The sequence below is a fragment of the Nothoprocta perdicaria genome, unplaced genomic scaffold (genome assembly GCF_003342845.1).
Source record: "Nothoprocta perdicaria isolate Ctin4 unplaced genomic scaffold, notPer1 scaffold_9, whole genome shotgun sequence".
NCBI classification, from domain to species: Eukaryota; Metazoa; Chordata; class Aves; order Tinamiformes; family Tinamidae; genus Nothoprocta; species Nothoprocta perdicaria.
The window spans coordinates 7,601,345-7,616,738 of record NW_020456198.1 but is presented as its reverse complement, the minus strand read 5'-3'; the positions used below and the strand labels follow the sequence as shown (position 1 = coordinate 7,616,738).

At 58.1% G+C, this 15,394-nt stretch overlaps 1 protein-coding gene across 2 annotated transcripts in view; it reads left to right on the top strand.

Annotated features, from left to right (window-relative positions):
• The window catches only part of PLXNA1 (plexin A1), a 125,071-nt gene that overhangs the window by 82,761 nt on the left and 26,916 nt on the right, over window positions 1–15,394 (top strand). For both annotated transcript variants that reach the window (XM_026052545.1, XM_026052546.1), the window contains exons 11-21: window positions 4,017–4,113; window positions 4,395–4,585; window positions 7,406–7,557; window positions 7,925–8,045; window positions 8,454–8,590; window positions 9,169–9,336; window positions 10,194–10,287; window positions 10,802–11,041; window positions 11,253–11,396; window positions 12,309–12,543; window positions 14,007–14,149. In XM_026052545.1, the coding sequence (XP_025908330.1) occupies window positions 4,017–4,113; window positions 4,395–4,585; window positions 7,406–7,557; window positions 7,925–8,045; window positions 8,454–8,590; window positions 9,169–9,336; window positions 10,194–10,287; window positions 10,802–11,041; window positions 11,253–11,396; window positions 12,309–12,543; window positions 14,007–14,149 (1,722 nt within the window). The remainder of the gene's footprint in view (window positions 1–4,016; window positions 4,114–4,394; window positions 4,586–7,405; window positions 7,558–7,924; window positions 8,046–8,453; window positions 8,591–9,168; window positions 9,337–10,193; window positions 10,288–10,801; window positions 11,042–11,252; window positions 11,397–12,308; window positions 12,544–14,006; window positions 14,150–15,394) is intronic.

The window sequence follows — 15,394 nt, the reverse complement described above, 5'->3', positions numbered from 1 at the left end:
GATGGTGCATGTGAGAGGGAGGGGAAGCCCTTGAGGGGGTGTTTGGGAGGGGAATTTGGCCATACAGGCTTGTTGGCGCAGCTTGCGGTGGGCTGGGGGACGTCCTCTCGTCTCTGTGCTCCTTGGGCAGGTGGTGGTGCCTCGGAGAGGGCTGGCACCTCTGGCTGCTCCCTGTGAGGCCAGCAGTGCTGCAGAGCCCAAAAGGCACCTCGGGGAGGTCAGTCTCCCCGTTTCAAGGTGCTCGCCCCAGTTGGGCCCTGGGGATGGGGCAGGTGGGAGAACCTTTGCCGGGAGAAGCATCTGAGGCTGGTGGCCCTTATTCAGGAAGATCTCCAAAGGAGATAACTTTGGGGCAAAGAGCCTTGAGCAGGGGTTGGTGAGGAGGCCTCTTGGCTGAGTCATTGGCCTGGAGAAAGGAGCCTCTGTGGGAATAGCCGTGTCCAGGCTGGTGGGATGGGTGCGTTCCCCTTGGCTCTTCATGCCACACTGCATGGGCAGGTTCCTCCAGGGAGGTCCCTTCTGGTTAGATGAGGATCCCGAGGAGCTCGTGCGCCTGCTGCTCCCGTTGCCTTTAGCAGTGCCGCGGTGGGTGCTGAGCATGTTCTCCCATCGAGCAGCCGTCCCTGCGCTCTCGAGACCCTGCGGTTGCTGTTCCTCCCCAGAGCAAGCTTCTCATTCCCATGCCCTGGTGCCGCCTGCTTCCACACAGCCCGGATCCGTTCGGGAGCAGCGCCGGGTACAAACGCTTTGCACCAGCCCTGGCATCGCTGACTACCCCGAGCATTCATTAACCTGGATGTTAATAACAGTTAAGTGTTTAATGGATGTTTGGCAGTGCCTTGGCGAGGAACAGGGAGGAGCCAGCGTGACGGGACCTGCTGGTGCCCCTGGCTCCCGTTTGCGCCTCTTGGGCTGCCCATAACCCCGGGTGCGATTCGCATCAGGCGGGTCAGGCTGTGGGGAGCCTGTGGCAGAAGGAGCAGTCCGGGCTGGGCGCCAGGAGATGGGAACTAAGCCCCAACGAGGGCACTGCGTGGGAAGCTGCCCCTCGCTTCCCTCATCCACCAAAGTTTGGAAAAGGCAAGTGCTGATCAGGGTGCGGAGAGGGGAAGCAAAAGCTTAAGGCTGTCGTGTGTTCCCCAGAAAGAGTCTCCTGCGCCCGTTCCCCCCGGTACGGACCTGGCACACGAAGCGTTAACGCTCCCTGCCTCTTGTCCTGGTCTCTTCTCCCCCAGCCCTCCAACCCACCTCCCAGAAGAACTAATTTCCAAAAGCAGCCGGGGCAGGGAGATGCAAATAAGTGTTTTGGACAGCTGCAGGCTGGATGCCTTCCCAAGATGCCCGGGCCCCAAATGAGACATGTCAGAGTACAAATTGAAAATGCCAATTTCACTTAGGCTGCCACGTGGCTCGGCACAGCTAAATCCCGCGCCGACGCCGCCCGGCCCGGCACGTGCTCCGCTGTGCTGCCAAGGGTCCCTGCGCGCTGCCACGGGTCTATCTGCCTACTGTCATACTGGGTCTCTCCATAGCCTTCAGCTGCTTTTTTAGGGTGGGTGTAGGACAGAGAGAAGTGAATGGTCCAGTTCTGGTTGGGCCTTCGTAGGAGAGACTGAGTTGGGCCTGTTTTCTCTGGAGAAGAGAAGGTTGAGAGGAGATCTGATGAATATGTATAAGTTCATGAAGGGGGAGTGCAGGGAGGAATGGGCCAAGTTCTTCTCAGTGGTGGCCAGTGATAGGGCAAGGGGCAATGGGTGTAATTGAAAACCAGGCAGTTCCATCTCCACACAAGGAAGAACTTCACTGTGAGGGTGACAGAGCCCTGGGCAGTGAGAAACCTCATGAAGTTCAACAAGGGAAAGTGCAAGGTCCTGCAACTGGAGAGGAATAACCCCAGGCACCAGGACAGATTAGGGGTCAACCTGCTGGAAAGCAGCTCCACAGAGAGGGACCTGGGAGTCCTGGTTGACATCAAGTTGACCATGAGGCAGCAGTGTGCCCTCGTGGCCAAGAAGACCAGTGGGCTCCTGGCTGCATCAGGAGCATGTTCCAGCAGGTCAGGGAGGGGATCTTGATCCTCTACTCAGCTCTGGTGAGGCCAAACCTGGAGCACTGGGGGCAGTTCTGGGCTCCCCAGGACAAGAGGGACATGGAGCTTCTGGAGAGGGGCCAGCGCAGAGCGACAGAGATGATGAAGGGACTGGAGCAGCTCTCGTGTGAGGAGAGACTAAGCGAGCTGGGCCTGTTTAGCCTGGAGAAGAGAAGGTTGAGAGGGGATCTGACCAATACGTGTAAGTACCTGACAGGAGAATGTAGGGAAGAAGGGGCCAAATTCTTCTTGTTGGTGGCCAGTGACAGGACAAGGGGCAATGGGTGTAAGTTGAGACCCAGGCAGTTCCATCTGCATGTGAGGAAGAACTTTCCTGTGAGGGTGACAGAGCCCTGGCACAGGCTGCCCAGGGAGGTTGTGGAGTCTCCTTCTCTGGAGGTCTTCAAAACCTGCTTGATGCAACTGGGTGCTCCAGGCTCAGGGTGTTCCTGCTTGAGCAGGGGATTGGACTAGATGATCTCCAAGGGTCCCTTCCAACCTCAACCATTCTGAGATTCTGTGATTCACCAGCAGTGCCGAGATCCTGCCTAACGGGAATGCTGGCGATGCTCCTTCCGTGCTTGGGATGCTGCGTCAGCGCAAGCGATTCCACCCTGGTTGCAGCGGGCCCAGGTCAGCCCCGCTCCGGAGGCAGACGAGGCCCTACGGAAACGTGTTTGGGACCTGGATGGCCGGGACAGGGATGGAGGGCGGCGCTGCCTCCCGCTCGGAGCCGCCAGGCAGGGGCTGGGCCCGGGCGAGCGGCCGGGCTCCCTAACAAACTCCAGCAACCCATGAATCATTCATTTAATCTCTCCTGACACGCCTGTCATTTTCTCCGGAGAGGAGCGGAGAATCTCTTGCCGAAGGAGGTCATTAGCTGTCAGGGACGGTTCCGACTGCCTTCCTGTCTCCGTATCGATTAAACCTCTCCGCCTGCGTGCGGAGGCTGTGCGGGGAATATTGATGGGGCTGCCAGGACTTGGGCTTGGCTTGCAAGGCAGCGAGCGAGGATTTGGGAGGGGAGGAGGCGCTGGGACGGGAGCTGCCCTTGCCTGGGCTTGCTGGGGGCCCGGCAGCGCACGGGGCAGCTTGTGGTGCGTGGAAACAGGCGAGCAGATGAGAGCAGGGCTTCCCCGGCCCCGTGGCGCGGCCTCCGCTCGTCCATGCAGCCCAAGGGTGATTTATCTCGGAGCTTTTGCCAAGGTTTATCTTGGGTGGGTGGCGTGTTCCTCCAGCGGGGAGCTGCGTGGAGGCTGCGCAAGCTCTGCAGGCCGGGAGGGGGATGTCCTGGCCCTGCTGGGCCAACTGGGCTCGCGCTGGGGCCGGCAGCAGCGGGGCAGTCTGCGCTCGCCACTGGGCACTCACATTGACCAGGGCTTGAGAGGGGAAGGAGCAGAGGGTCTGCTGGAGAGGGGTCCATCCACGCGGCAGAGAGTCTGGCAGAGGACTGGAGAATGTCCCAGGTTCCCTGAATCTGGGAGGCCTGGATCTTCTCCAGCCTGCCTCTGCTCACCAGCAGCCTCAGAGTAGCAGGAACTGGAGCGGTGGTGCTGGTCGTTGCAGGGGCTCTCCTGGGGCCTCCCCGAGGACTGATGTCCTGCTCTGCTGGCTCCGGAGCACCCCTGGCCACGCGGCCCTGACTTGATGTGATTTGTGTTGTTGGGCACCCTCGAAGCTGGGGGTGATGTGCAGAGTGGGTGTGACAAGGGTTTGGTCCCCTCGTGGGGCTCCAGCTCCTGGTACATGGGCACTCAGAGCAGTTCTCTGCTCGCCTGCTCTGCAGATACCAGCTCTTTGAGACCTTTTATCTATTGGAAACCCTCTGGGTGCCCCATTATGGTCTCAAACACCGCTCCATGCCTCTCGTTGGGCTGTATTGCTTCGCTGGGTAATGGGCTCTGTTTCCTTCTCTCCCCTCCTGCAGTATTTCTACGAAGGGAATGACATCAGTGACCTGCCAGTCAACTTGTCTGTGGTCTGGAATGGGAATTTCGTCATCGACAACCCCCAGAACATCCAAGGTAAGTGTGGGATGTGACACTCGGTGGGAAAGCAGCCCCGTGTCCCCTGCCCCAGCTTCAGGTTGTGTCTGTGTTGATTTTTGGGTGATACCCTAAACATGAGACTTGGATGCAAGAAGCCCTGCATCCTACAGGATGCTCTGCATCAGATGGAGGGTGCTGGTGTCTCCTGGCCATCTGGGAGGGCTCCCTGCTGCTCCAGCTGGGGGACTATGAGAGCTGGTGCCGAAACCAGGTCCCCAGGGGCCGTGCTGACGTGCTGTGCTCGCCTCCCCTTGCAGCCCACCTGTACAAGTGCTCGGCGCTGCGGGAGAGCTGCGGGCTGTGCCTCAAGGCCGACCCGCGCTTCGAGTGCGGCTGGTGCGTGGCCGAGAGGCGCTGCTCGCTGCGGCAGCACTGCCTGGCCCCCGAGAGCAGCTGGATGCACGCCAGCAACGGCAACAGCCGCTGCACCGAGCCCAAGATCACCAAGGTAGGCGGGCACGGCGGGCACGGGTCCTGCGCTGCGGCGGCCTCGCGGCGGGACTGGGCTGGGGCTGGTGACAGGGCTCTGAGCTGGCACCTCAGAGCATCTCAGTCCTCTCCGTGTTTCTCTGAGCATTTTGGCCCTCAAGGCCCCTTTGTTCTTCATCACCTCTTCAGTTTCTAGGGCTAAATCTCTGTGTCCGTGGCTTGCGTTGACTTTCTCATCCGTCTCTGGGATTTCCTCCTGCGCGAGGATGGAGGATCCCGGGAAAGACGTGAATCCAGCTTGCTCCTCCTCTTGCCGCCGTGCCTGCTGGGGCTGGTAGTTCATCATCTCTGCGTCTCTGACAGTTTTTATGACCTTCATTTAATAAGAGTGTGTATATTAATGTTAACATGTCTGTTGGGCCTGCCTCCAAGTGCATTAGGAGGAATTGGCGGGTAATTCTATTTGATATGTTCTATTTACCCATGGCTTCCAGGCCAGGCAGGCCTTGGCACTGTTAATTACCGGAGTCTTAGCACAGTGTCTAATCTATTTGGGTTTCAGTGTCTTATCTGATGAAAGCTGGAAATGAGAGTCAGGCCTTTCCCCAAAGCCGCCTGCCTCTTGCAGGTCACCAGCACTGTGCTAAGTCCGGTGGCAGGGGAAGGGAATGTCCCCATGGGCACGTTGCTGCCTGCCAGCACTGCTGCCTGCATGGTAGCTGCCTCTTGGAGCCTCTTTACCAGCCCAGGGAGCTGGGGTGTGGATTTCTTCATGGATGGGAAGGTGATTATGTTGCATGGAGGTGACCGTGGCTCTGCACTTTCCCCTGGTCTCATCCAGACCCTCACTCATTGCTCTTAATGGTGAGAAGCAGCCCCCAGGCTTGTGCCAGGCCATGCCTAGTGCTGGGCTGTGCCGCATACCGCCATGTCCCATCCTCCTGCTCTTGGATCTGGAACCTGGCACCAGCCCCTGGAACTGGGAGCGAACGCGGTGCCCGTGCACAAACTATTTACCTGTGCGTTTGTAAGGAGCCTGTGAAACCAATTAGAAGAAAAGCAAAAGGCGGGTGGTGTTTGTCAGGGCTGGAGCGGGGAAAGGGGACCCTGGGCACAGGCTGCACGTTCCTGGGCAGCTCCCGCTTCCCCCTGCACAGCTGGTCTAGCCGCAACCTGCCTGTGCCGCGCGGCCGCCTGCCTTTGCCGGGCTCGTTTCTCCCTGCGCGCGGCTCGTGTCAGCAGGACGAGCCTGACGGGCTGGAGCAGCCTTGGAGCAGCCTTCAACGCTCATTTCAAGGTGCCCAGCAAACGGCTGCTCCCTGTGGGCTGCCCCTGCGGAGCTCAGTTTCGGGAGAAGAGCCCCGCTCGCTTGCTGCCGCTGCCCTAATGAGCCCCGGACTGGCCTTGCGCCGGCCACGTTTAGGCGAGCAGCAGAGCCTGAAGCGGAGCAGGCCTGGAAGAATGTGAGGAATGGTGATTAACCCCGAGTGGTGCTCGTTGCAGCCTGGCCTTGCTCATGGAGATCACTCCTGTCTCTGTGGTGCTGTGCTTTGGGTCTGGGCATGCGGGGACAACCCCGTGCTGTGGGTCCCCTCTGTCCTTCTGCTCCTTGTGGCTGGGGGTGGCACATGGGAGCCAGGGAGGACATCTCGGAGCTCCTCCTGAGCAAGGAGGAGGTGCCCGGCAGACTGGGCCCCAGGGCTGCAGCAGCGTGGGGGGCTGGCAGTGGAAGGAGCTTGTGCTTTGTGGAGTCCAGGTGCTGGGCATGCGGAGCTGGAAAGAGGGGGGTTGCACTGGGGAGTTTGTGGTTACAAAGAGCCTCTTTTTGGGGTCTGTTGGGGTTGGGGACATGGCTCTCAGCCTTACAGGACAACTCTGTGTGCGGAACAGAGGCAGGTCTCACCTGCATCCAAGCAGTGTCTTGGATCCTCCTCCTGTGTCAGGATCCACCTCCCTTCTATCTGGCCGGGCTGATCCAGCCCTGATGACTCTCCTCCTAATCCCCATGCAGTGGCTGCCTTTTCCCTCACCCTCCTCTCCAGCTTTGTGTTGCCAGTGGCACGTCCCCATTCCCGGTGCCCAGCCTGGTGCCCAGCTCTGCCATTAATTCAGGTTAGCGCCGCAGGTGTGTGCCGGACCCTGGGGCCGGCGAGCCCGGGTGCTCAATTGCCTGTAATTACCTCGTTAGAGGCAGCGGTGGGGCCTGCGCAGCTCCCCTCATCCGTCATCCTGCGGCCTTTGTCAGACCACACCTGGGCGCTTTATTGGGAATCATCCCGCTAAATGAGGCGCGGCGCTGGGCACGGGTTCGCCTCCCTGCCCAGCCGGCCTTGGCGCAGGTTTTGCTGGTGAGAGAGACCTGGTTGGGGCTAGTGAGACCTGTTCATCCCCGGCCTCCCTCTGCCTCCCGTGCAGCGGGTGGGAGGGAAGGACTCTGCACAGTCACTGCTGGCTCTGCAGTGGAGATGGTTTCTCCTTCAAGGAGAGCTTGGGCCTGGAGATGGCATCCCCAGGTACATAGGACCAGTCCGGAGGTGAGTGGATTCAGGCATTGAAGCACTCGGTGCTCTGGCATTGGTTATCACCAAAGACTGGGTAAAGAGCCAGTCTCTTTCCTCACTTTACAGCCTCATCCCACATCCTTGTGCAGTGGGATCCTAGGGATCACACAGAAGGTGGCTGCAGCGTGACCTGGTCCGCAGCGTGGGCAGCAACGTGACCAGTTCATGACCTGTGGCCACGTGGGCCTTGCTGTGTCCCGGGGAGGCGTTTCGTGAAGCTGCGGCCAGCAGACCCAATGGCTTTGGTCCCGTGGCTCATGTGCTGTGCTGTCTCCTAGCTGTCACCCGAAACGGGCCCTAGGCAAGGAGGGACCCGTCTGACCATCACCGGAGAGAACCTGGGCCTGAAGTTTGAGGACGTTCGCTGGGGTGTTCGTGTTGGCAAAGTGATGTGCATCCCCATCGAGAGCGAGTACATCAGCGCTGAGCAGTAAGTGCCCTGGGAGGGTGGCTGCTGTGCTCCGAGTCACCTCGATATCTATAAGGGACAGGTACATATATGCTCAGCCATCCTCCATGGCCACAGAAAACATGGAGCTGACCAGGCGGGACTGGGAGAGAAGCACCAGGTGGTTCTGCTGGCTCTGCATGATGATGGTGACAAGCCCAAGGTTTTTGGGGAAGCCGTCCCCAAGGTTGGCAGTAACCAACAGCCACTCCCTTGGTTTCTCATGTACCTGTTGACTGCTGGGACCTTACGTTCGTGTCACATCTGTCCTTTGTTGGCCTGTCCCCACCACGGTCCAGGGACTGTCTTGGTGCAGGGGCACTGAGGGCTTCTTTTGTGCCTCCTTTAGGATTGTGTGTGAGATTGGAGACGCGAGCCCGAGCAAGGTCCACGACGCCCGTGTGGAAGTGTGCATCCAGGACTGCTCCCCCAACTACAGGGCCATGTCCCCCAAGAGCTTCACCTTCGTGGTAAGGCCGCTCAGTGTCTACAGGAGGGGTGGGAGGTGACACTGGCCTTCTAGGGGATGGGGTTTTGCTTTCTGAGCTGCTGCTGGTCAGGCTGTTTTCTGCATGAGATGGAAAACTGCCCTCATCATCTTCATCCCTGGGGGACATGTGAGTCCTTTGCGCAGGACCTGGGTCGTTCTGGTTGAATCTCTCTGAGACTTTTTGTGCTCTGCCTCCTTGAGGTGCTCTTGGCACTGTGAGCCCTTACCCTCATGCCCTGCTGTCATCAAACAGCACCTTCTGCTTGGCAGCGAGCAGCTTCCTGGCATCCCCTTCACCTTCATGGATGCCCTGAGATGGGGATTTTGGTCCTCAGCCAAAATCAGCCAGTTTGGGTCAAACCCCAGGATTGTTGTTTTCCTGTGACAGACGCCCACTTTCTTCCGAGTGATCCCAGCCCGGGGCCCTCTCTCTGGTGGCACCTGGATTGCCATTGAAGGAAGCCACCTCAACGCTGGCAGCAACGTCACTGTGAGCATCGGGGGACGGCCCTGCGCCTTTTCATGGTAAGGGCATGGACGGTGGAGGCAACTGGGAGACGTGTGTCCCCAGAGGTGGTGGCACCCTCAGGTACCCCGGTGGCAGGGAGCCTGTGCTGGGGAGCTGTGGGCACACTGGGAAAACCTCCCCACCTTGGCAACTGGAGGAATTTCTCCCTCCAAAACCTCTTTCTGTCAGAGGCTCCTGGAAGAGCCCAAAGAACGTGGATTTTTCTCTAAAAGCACAAAGCCCTGAGGCATGAAGTGGATAATTTTTAGATTAGGGATGATAATGGAGCGGCTCTTTAAATATTTTCCTGCAGTAATTACTGGTTATCAGCCCTAATCGCTGCTGTTTGCAGCAGCCGCGCAATGGGAACGCTCAGGAGCTGCTCAGCCTTTCCTGGCTGCCTTTTGTTTCATTTCTTTATTTTTTTTCCCTCGTCTCTCTCTTCCCCCCTAGCAGCCTCACAAGAGGAGAGGGAGCTGGAGTGAGGCAGGGAGACCAGCCCAGCCCCTTATGGGCTTCCCTGTGCCCTCCTGTCTAGCCAGGGATGCCGGTTGCCTCCCTGGATGTTTGATGGAGCTTGTGTTTGTGCCCCCAGGAGGAGCGCCCGTGAGATCCGCTGCAGGACGCCCCCCGGGCAGAGCCCTGGCGGGTCCCCAATCCTCATCAACATCAACCGCGCAGAGCTCAGCAACCCGGAGGTGAAGTACAACTACACGGAGGACCCCACCATCCAGAAGATCGATCCCGAGTGGAGCATCAACAGGTGAATCCAGGGGAATTGCAGCTGGCCTGCGGGGAAGTAGTGGGACACAAGGAGCACTCTTGTCCACATGCAGCCCCTGTCCTATTCCCTACTCCTCCCTGCTGTTGCAATAGCCTCTGGGCCATTCTGCAGGGACGTGGAGAGGGAAGCGTGAGGAATGGCTTGGCACCAAGGCTCTGCTAACTCCTGGCCTGCAGTGCTCAGCCTGGCAGGGGGCGAGAGCAGAGAGTGCTTTGGATCTGCTTAATTTGAGCTTGACATTTGGTGTCGGTGAATAAAATTAAAATATTTCCCATCGGGGGATTTTTAAAATGTTTACATATTTTTCTAAAAGGTTTGAATTGGCTGCAGAGGAGGCAAAGGAATGCATTAAGTGCTAGTGCCAAGGGAAACCTTCCCCAGGGTGCTGATGAGGAGCGAGCTCCCCAGGGCCACGGCCGAGCTCTCCAGGACTGGGGGGCTTCTAACGCCGAGCAGTGGGGATAGCCCTGCAAGGACTGGGCTGCCCTGTTGCCCACTCCCGACACGGTGGGGAGAGCAGACCTGCCCCTAACGAGGCTCTCCTGTCACGGGCACTTCAATTCCTCTAGCTGAAAGGCTTGGGAGCTGCTTTCAGACACCCACGCCAGTGGGATGTTTGTGTTATTAGGCAGGATTCCTGTCTCCGGTTGGCCCCTGGGTTAGCTGATGATTCAGTGTTAGCAAATGTAAGATCTTGCCACCTGTTGTGACATCTGGGTGGCATAAGCGGGTCTGGGGGCAGTGTGGTGCATGCGGGATGGTGTGTGCTCCCTCCGCAGAGCTGGGCACCCCGTGCCACTGCCACCCCTCCTAACCTGTCCTCTCTGCATTTCTAGTGGTGGGACACTGCTCACTGTGACTGGCACCAACCTGGCTACCATCAAAGAGCCCAAGATCCGGGCCAAGTACTCCAGCTCGGAAAGGGAAAATGTGAGTGATGGTGGCTAATGGTGGGGCTGGGAGCGGAGTGGGAGCATGAGGAGGAGAGATCCCATCCCATTGCAACACGATATCAAGTATATCCTGTAGCCATCGGGTATCGTGTCCTGATGGGGTCGTGTCATTGCCATTAGAAGAGAGGCACCAAGGCAACATTCCCCCTGCAGGGCCTCGGTCCCTGTACTGCCATGAGAGATGCTTGAGTGTGGAAAGGGATGGCAGCTTTGTAGAGGTTCGTGGGATTTCTGCTGGGCAGCCGTGTAAAGATTGTGTTTTCAGCAAGTGGCCGCCTCGCATCCCTTGCACTTCCATTGCAAACAGGAGTCTTCTGGGGTGGAATGTGGTACCTGCTGATATTAGAGAGGCCTCAGGAAAGGTTATCTTGAGCCCGAGATCTGTGTCTGGAGACACAGCAGAGCCACTGCTTGCAGGAGATCCTTGTTAGGTCAGATCCTGACCTCAGCTGCTAGGAACCAGGTCTGATCTCCATCTGTGTCCCCTGCAGAACTGCACTGTCTACAATGACACCACCATGGTGTGTTACGCGCCCTCCATCGACAACCCCCTGCGGAGCCCTCCGGAGGTTGGCGACCGCCCAGACGAGATCGGCTTCATCATGGATAACGTCCAGGCCCTGCTGATCGTCAACACCACCAACTTCGTCTACTACCCGGACCCCGTGTTCGAGCCGCTCAGCCCCACGGGGATGCTGGAGCTGAAGCCCAGCTCTCCTCTCATCCTCAAGGTAAGGGCCCTGGTGCCTCGGCCTCAGTCCTTCTTGGCAGCTTGCACCCAGTGGCAGAGGGACAGGAACGTGTCCTTCAGTGGAGAGGACTTTCTGCCTCTCCCAGGGACAGAGTCGTGCACAGTGAGAGCACCAGTTTGCTCCATGATGAGTCTTTCAAACATTCCCTGTTGCGTGAGAACTAACAGAGTGGTTTCTTGTTCCCTCAAAGGGCAGGAACCTGCTCCCACCAGCTGCTGGTAACTCCCGCTTGAACTACACCGTGCTCATCGGGGAGACTCCCTGCACCCTGACGGTGTCTGAGACCCAGCTCCTGTGCGAGTCGCCCAACCTCACCGGCCAGCACAAAGTCACGGTAATACTGCCAGGTCGGGCTGCGCGTGGGGAGGTGGAAACGCAGGGTGACCACGTGCCCTGTCTCTATCCTAGCACCAGCCCTGCTGTGTCCCTCATCTGAGGCTCCCAGTGCCGCTGGGCCTTCCCAAATCAGGCCTTGTTATTCCGTGCCTATGTAGGAGCAGTCCCTAGGATCTGTCTTCTTGCTCCCCAGGCATCCCTCTCCTTAATTATGTGTTTGGTAGGACCAAATGCTTCCTCCCTTCCCTGGCATGCTCAGCCTGGCATTAGTGTGCCCTGGGTGGCCCTGGTTGTCCCTGCCAGCAGCCTCCCTTCCCTGCTGGGTGCCAAGGCCGAGCTGGTGCCAAGGCATCTGGGGCTTCCCACTCCTTCCCCCAGTCCCAGCTCGTGCTGTAAGTAAAGCTCTTTGTCTGTCAGGTTGCAGCACAGCAGTGCTAGCGCTCCAGGTCTGCCTGGCTTTACACAGTTGAAAGGGACCCGGCACAGTCCCTCCAGGCTCCCCATCCGTCAGGGAACTCGCTTTGCATCCCAGCTGCTGTTGCAGTGCTGTTGGAATGAGACGTGAAGCTGCGCGTGCTGGGCGCGCGCCTCGGCAGCGCCGCGGCCCTGAGAGCCGAGCTGCTCCGGACGAGCTCCCGCTGGTGTTTGCCCCGCGCTTGCAGCCATCTCCCTGATTGCCACCTTGCTAGGCTGGATCTGGGCGGCTTTGCTGTTTCTCTGGGCTCCGCTGCAGCTCAGGGAGGCTCTGGGGAACATCTTGCATTTTTCCCATCCCTTCCCAGGGCTTGAAAACATCCCCTGGTTCTCAGTGTGCTCGGGAAGGCTGCTCTGAACGCTGCATTTTGGTAGGGAGATGCGTGCCCCCTGCCTGAGCACTGAGCCAAGACCCTTTTCCTTCCCCGTGGCTTAGATTAAGGCCGGAGGTTTCGAGTTCTCCCCGGGGACGCTGCAGATCTACTCGGACAGCCTGCTCACGCTGCCCGCCATCATTGGCATCGGTGGCGGCGGCGGGCTGCTCCTCCTCATCATCATCATAGTCCTCATCGCCTACAAACGCAAGTCCCGGGACGCCGACCGCACCCTGAAGCGCCTCCAGCTGCAGATGGACAACCTGGAGTCCCGCGTGGCCCTCGAGTGCAAGGAGGGTGAGTGACCTTGGCCGCCTCTGCTGACGGGGTGGCCCTGAGCTGGGCGCCCCGAGCTCCTGCTTTCTGGGTCTTTTTCCTCACACTTCAACATACCTGCTAATGTGTAAATCTTGGAATCTCTTTCCATCACCCTGAGCTGCCTTTGTGCTCCCCCACTTTTTCCTGTTGCCGTTCACAGGGGGAATGGGAATGGGCAAAGCTGTGTAATCAGAGGAAACTAACTCATTTGGGGAATTTGAGGATTTTCCAGTTAAGGAATTCTCTTTTTCTCCAAATGCGAGTAAAGGGAACAAGGTGAGATAGAGAGGGCTGTGTACAAGCAGGCAATTGGTCTCTCATTATGTGACAGACGGATGCTGTGAAATTGGACAGAATTCCTTGTATGATCCTGCTGATAAAACTAATTGCCCATTATCCCCTGGAGCCAACTCTTGAGGCCCCGACCCTGCCAACCACCACCACAACCAGCCCAGGGGCTGCGCAAGGAACAGGCACCTGAAACAAGATAATAAAAGAGGAAAAGAAATAAAACCCTCTGCTTTCCCAAATCCCCATCCCCAAACACGCGTGCGGATGGCAGTAGTGACAGGGAGCGGGGAGGGAGCTGGTGGAGGGGATGGTGTCTCATCTTCCACAGCTGGCAGATAAAAGGATCTGCTTTTAATTAAAAGGCACAATCTCTTCCCTGCCTTTTCTCTTTTCTAGTCCCACTAGTTACAGATAAGATAGCATGCCTTTCAAGCTGACGGTTTGTTTTTTCTCATCAGGCTGACGAGCCTGCAGTCCTCTGCCTTGCTTTCAGCTTCCTTTAAAGTGCCATTAATTTGATTTTTCTGAGGGTTTTCTACCCCCACCCCTTTCCCTGGTGCATCTCTAGGACTTCTCTCCCGTCAGCTTTTCCCTGTAGGTGCAATTAAAGGTTTGGGACCTCCCCCCATTCCTTTCCCTCGGGAGCCGTAGCCGTCTCTGCTCTGATCGGGAGGTGCTGGGCTGGGTGTGTTCAGAGCTACTCTCGAGGATTATTTAGGTCAAAATGAAATGAGGACATTCCTGTGGTTTAAGCTAACGTTTCTCCCAGAAGCTAGTGCTGTGTTCAAGCCTTGCCATTCCCAGCTGCCTGCCGGACCTTTGGGATCCTGGATTGGAGTCTCTGGGAAGGGGCGGAAGGACTTGGTGTTGCTGCTCCCAGTTTTGCCACCTGATTCACTCATTGGGGAAATCATCACTCCTCTCTGCAGCTCAGTTACTCCATTTGTACAGTGGGGACAGTGAGACTGGCAGGGGGGCAATGCAAAGCCCACGTGTGCCTGGAAGTGGCCTCGAGGGCCCCCAGCCTGCGGTGCCAGGGCGAGCAGCAGAGCTGGGTGGGAATGCTGGGTGTGGAGGGGCTCACTAGCAAGGACAGCTCTGGCTGGGGCTCAGAGTAACCCTGTTCCTTAATTCTGCTCTTTCCTCACCAGCCTTTGCTGAGCTGCAGACTGACATTAATGAACTGACCAACGACCTGGATGGCGCTGGGATCCCCTTCCTGGATTATCGCACCTATGCCATGCGGGTGCTCTTCCCGGGAATTGAAGACCATCCTGTGCTGAAGGAGATGGAGGTGTGGTGATGTGTGTGCCTGTCTGTCTGTGTCACATTCGATGCTGGGGATGTGGCTCTGGGATGGTGTGGTGGGCTGGTGCTGCTTATCGACCTCCGTAGTACCTTGTTCTCCCCATTGGACAAGGGAATCGTGGGCACTTCGGAGTAGGATGGAGTCCCCAAGCCCAGAGCTTGGTGGGACACGCATTGATTCAGCCTTTTCACACTGCCAAAAGTGCAGCACTGTGTCCTGCCTTGGTCCTTGTGGCGTCTTTCAGCTCCGTGGGAATTTGGGCACTCCCTATCCCCTGTGCTCAGAAGTGCCAGGAAGGGTCTGGGCTTCATAGTCCCCGCCTTGCTCTGTAGTGAAATCCCCTTGTTGATGTTGAGGACTACATCACCTGAGGGAAATAGTTTGGCTGGGAGGGACAGAAAGGTCTTGTTTCCATAGCTGAGCTCCTCCACATACAGGGAGTGACCCCACGCTGAGGCACTGGAGGGGGTAAATTGCAGGAATGGAGAGGGTGAAGTGTTCGGGGGATGCTGATAAAAACAACAAAGAAAGGCAATTCCTGCAGCATCTGTGCATGCAGCATCTTTTGGTTAGCTGTTGCCTTGCAGGAGGCATGTAGGAAACCTACAGGCTGGAGTACTGGCATATACAGCCCGAATTGTCCTGTGGAGGTGCTGGTGGAGCTGGTCTGGCCTTTCCAGGGTGCCCTGCCAGGGCAGCTGGGCTTCCATCCCAGCATCGCTGCCCCTGGCTTGCTCCGTGGTGCAGAGGTCCTCCTGGAAGGACCCCTCACTGGGAGCTTTCCCCAGGCGCTGCTCGGAGATGCATCCATGTGGCTGCAGAGAGGAGAGCCCGGCCTCCTGTCCTGCCCTTCTGGCCTTCGCGTGGCTGGAGCGTTTGGTCTCCCAGGACATGGGCCTCCCCGTTGCCTTGCAGGGAGCGCTCCCGCCTGAGCAGGCTCTGCTGCTGGCGCGGAGCCGCGGCTGGGAGGCGAAGCTGCTGCTCGGGCACAGCAGCCCAGGGACATCCTGCTGCCCCCAGGCCGCCTCCTCAGCCAGCACATGGGCTTGGACACTGGCCTGTTCTTCCACAGCTGGGAGCGTCTTGTGTGCCAGACCACGCGAGTGCAGACCCCCGAATGGCTGCTGTGCTCTCTGACGTTAATATCAATATTTATATTAATATCATTGCTGCTGTCATTTTCTACAGCACTTGCTTTATTCAATTGGGTTTGTTTGATGCCTGACCAGC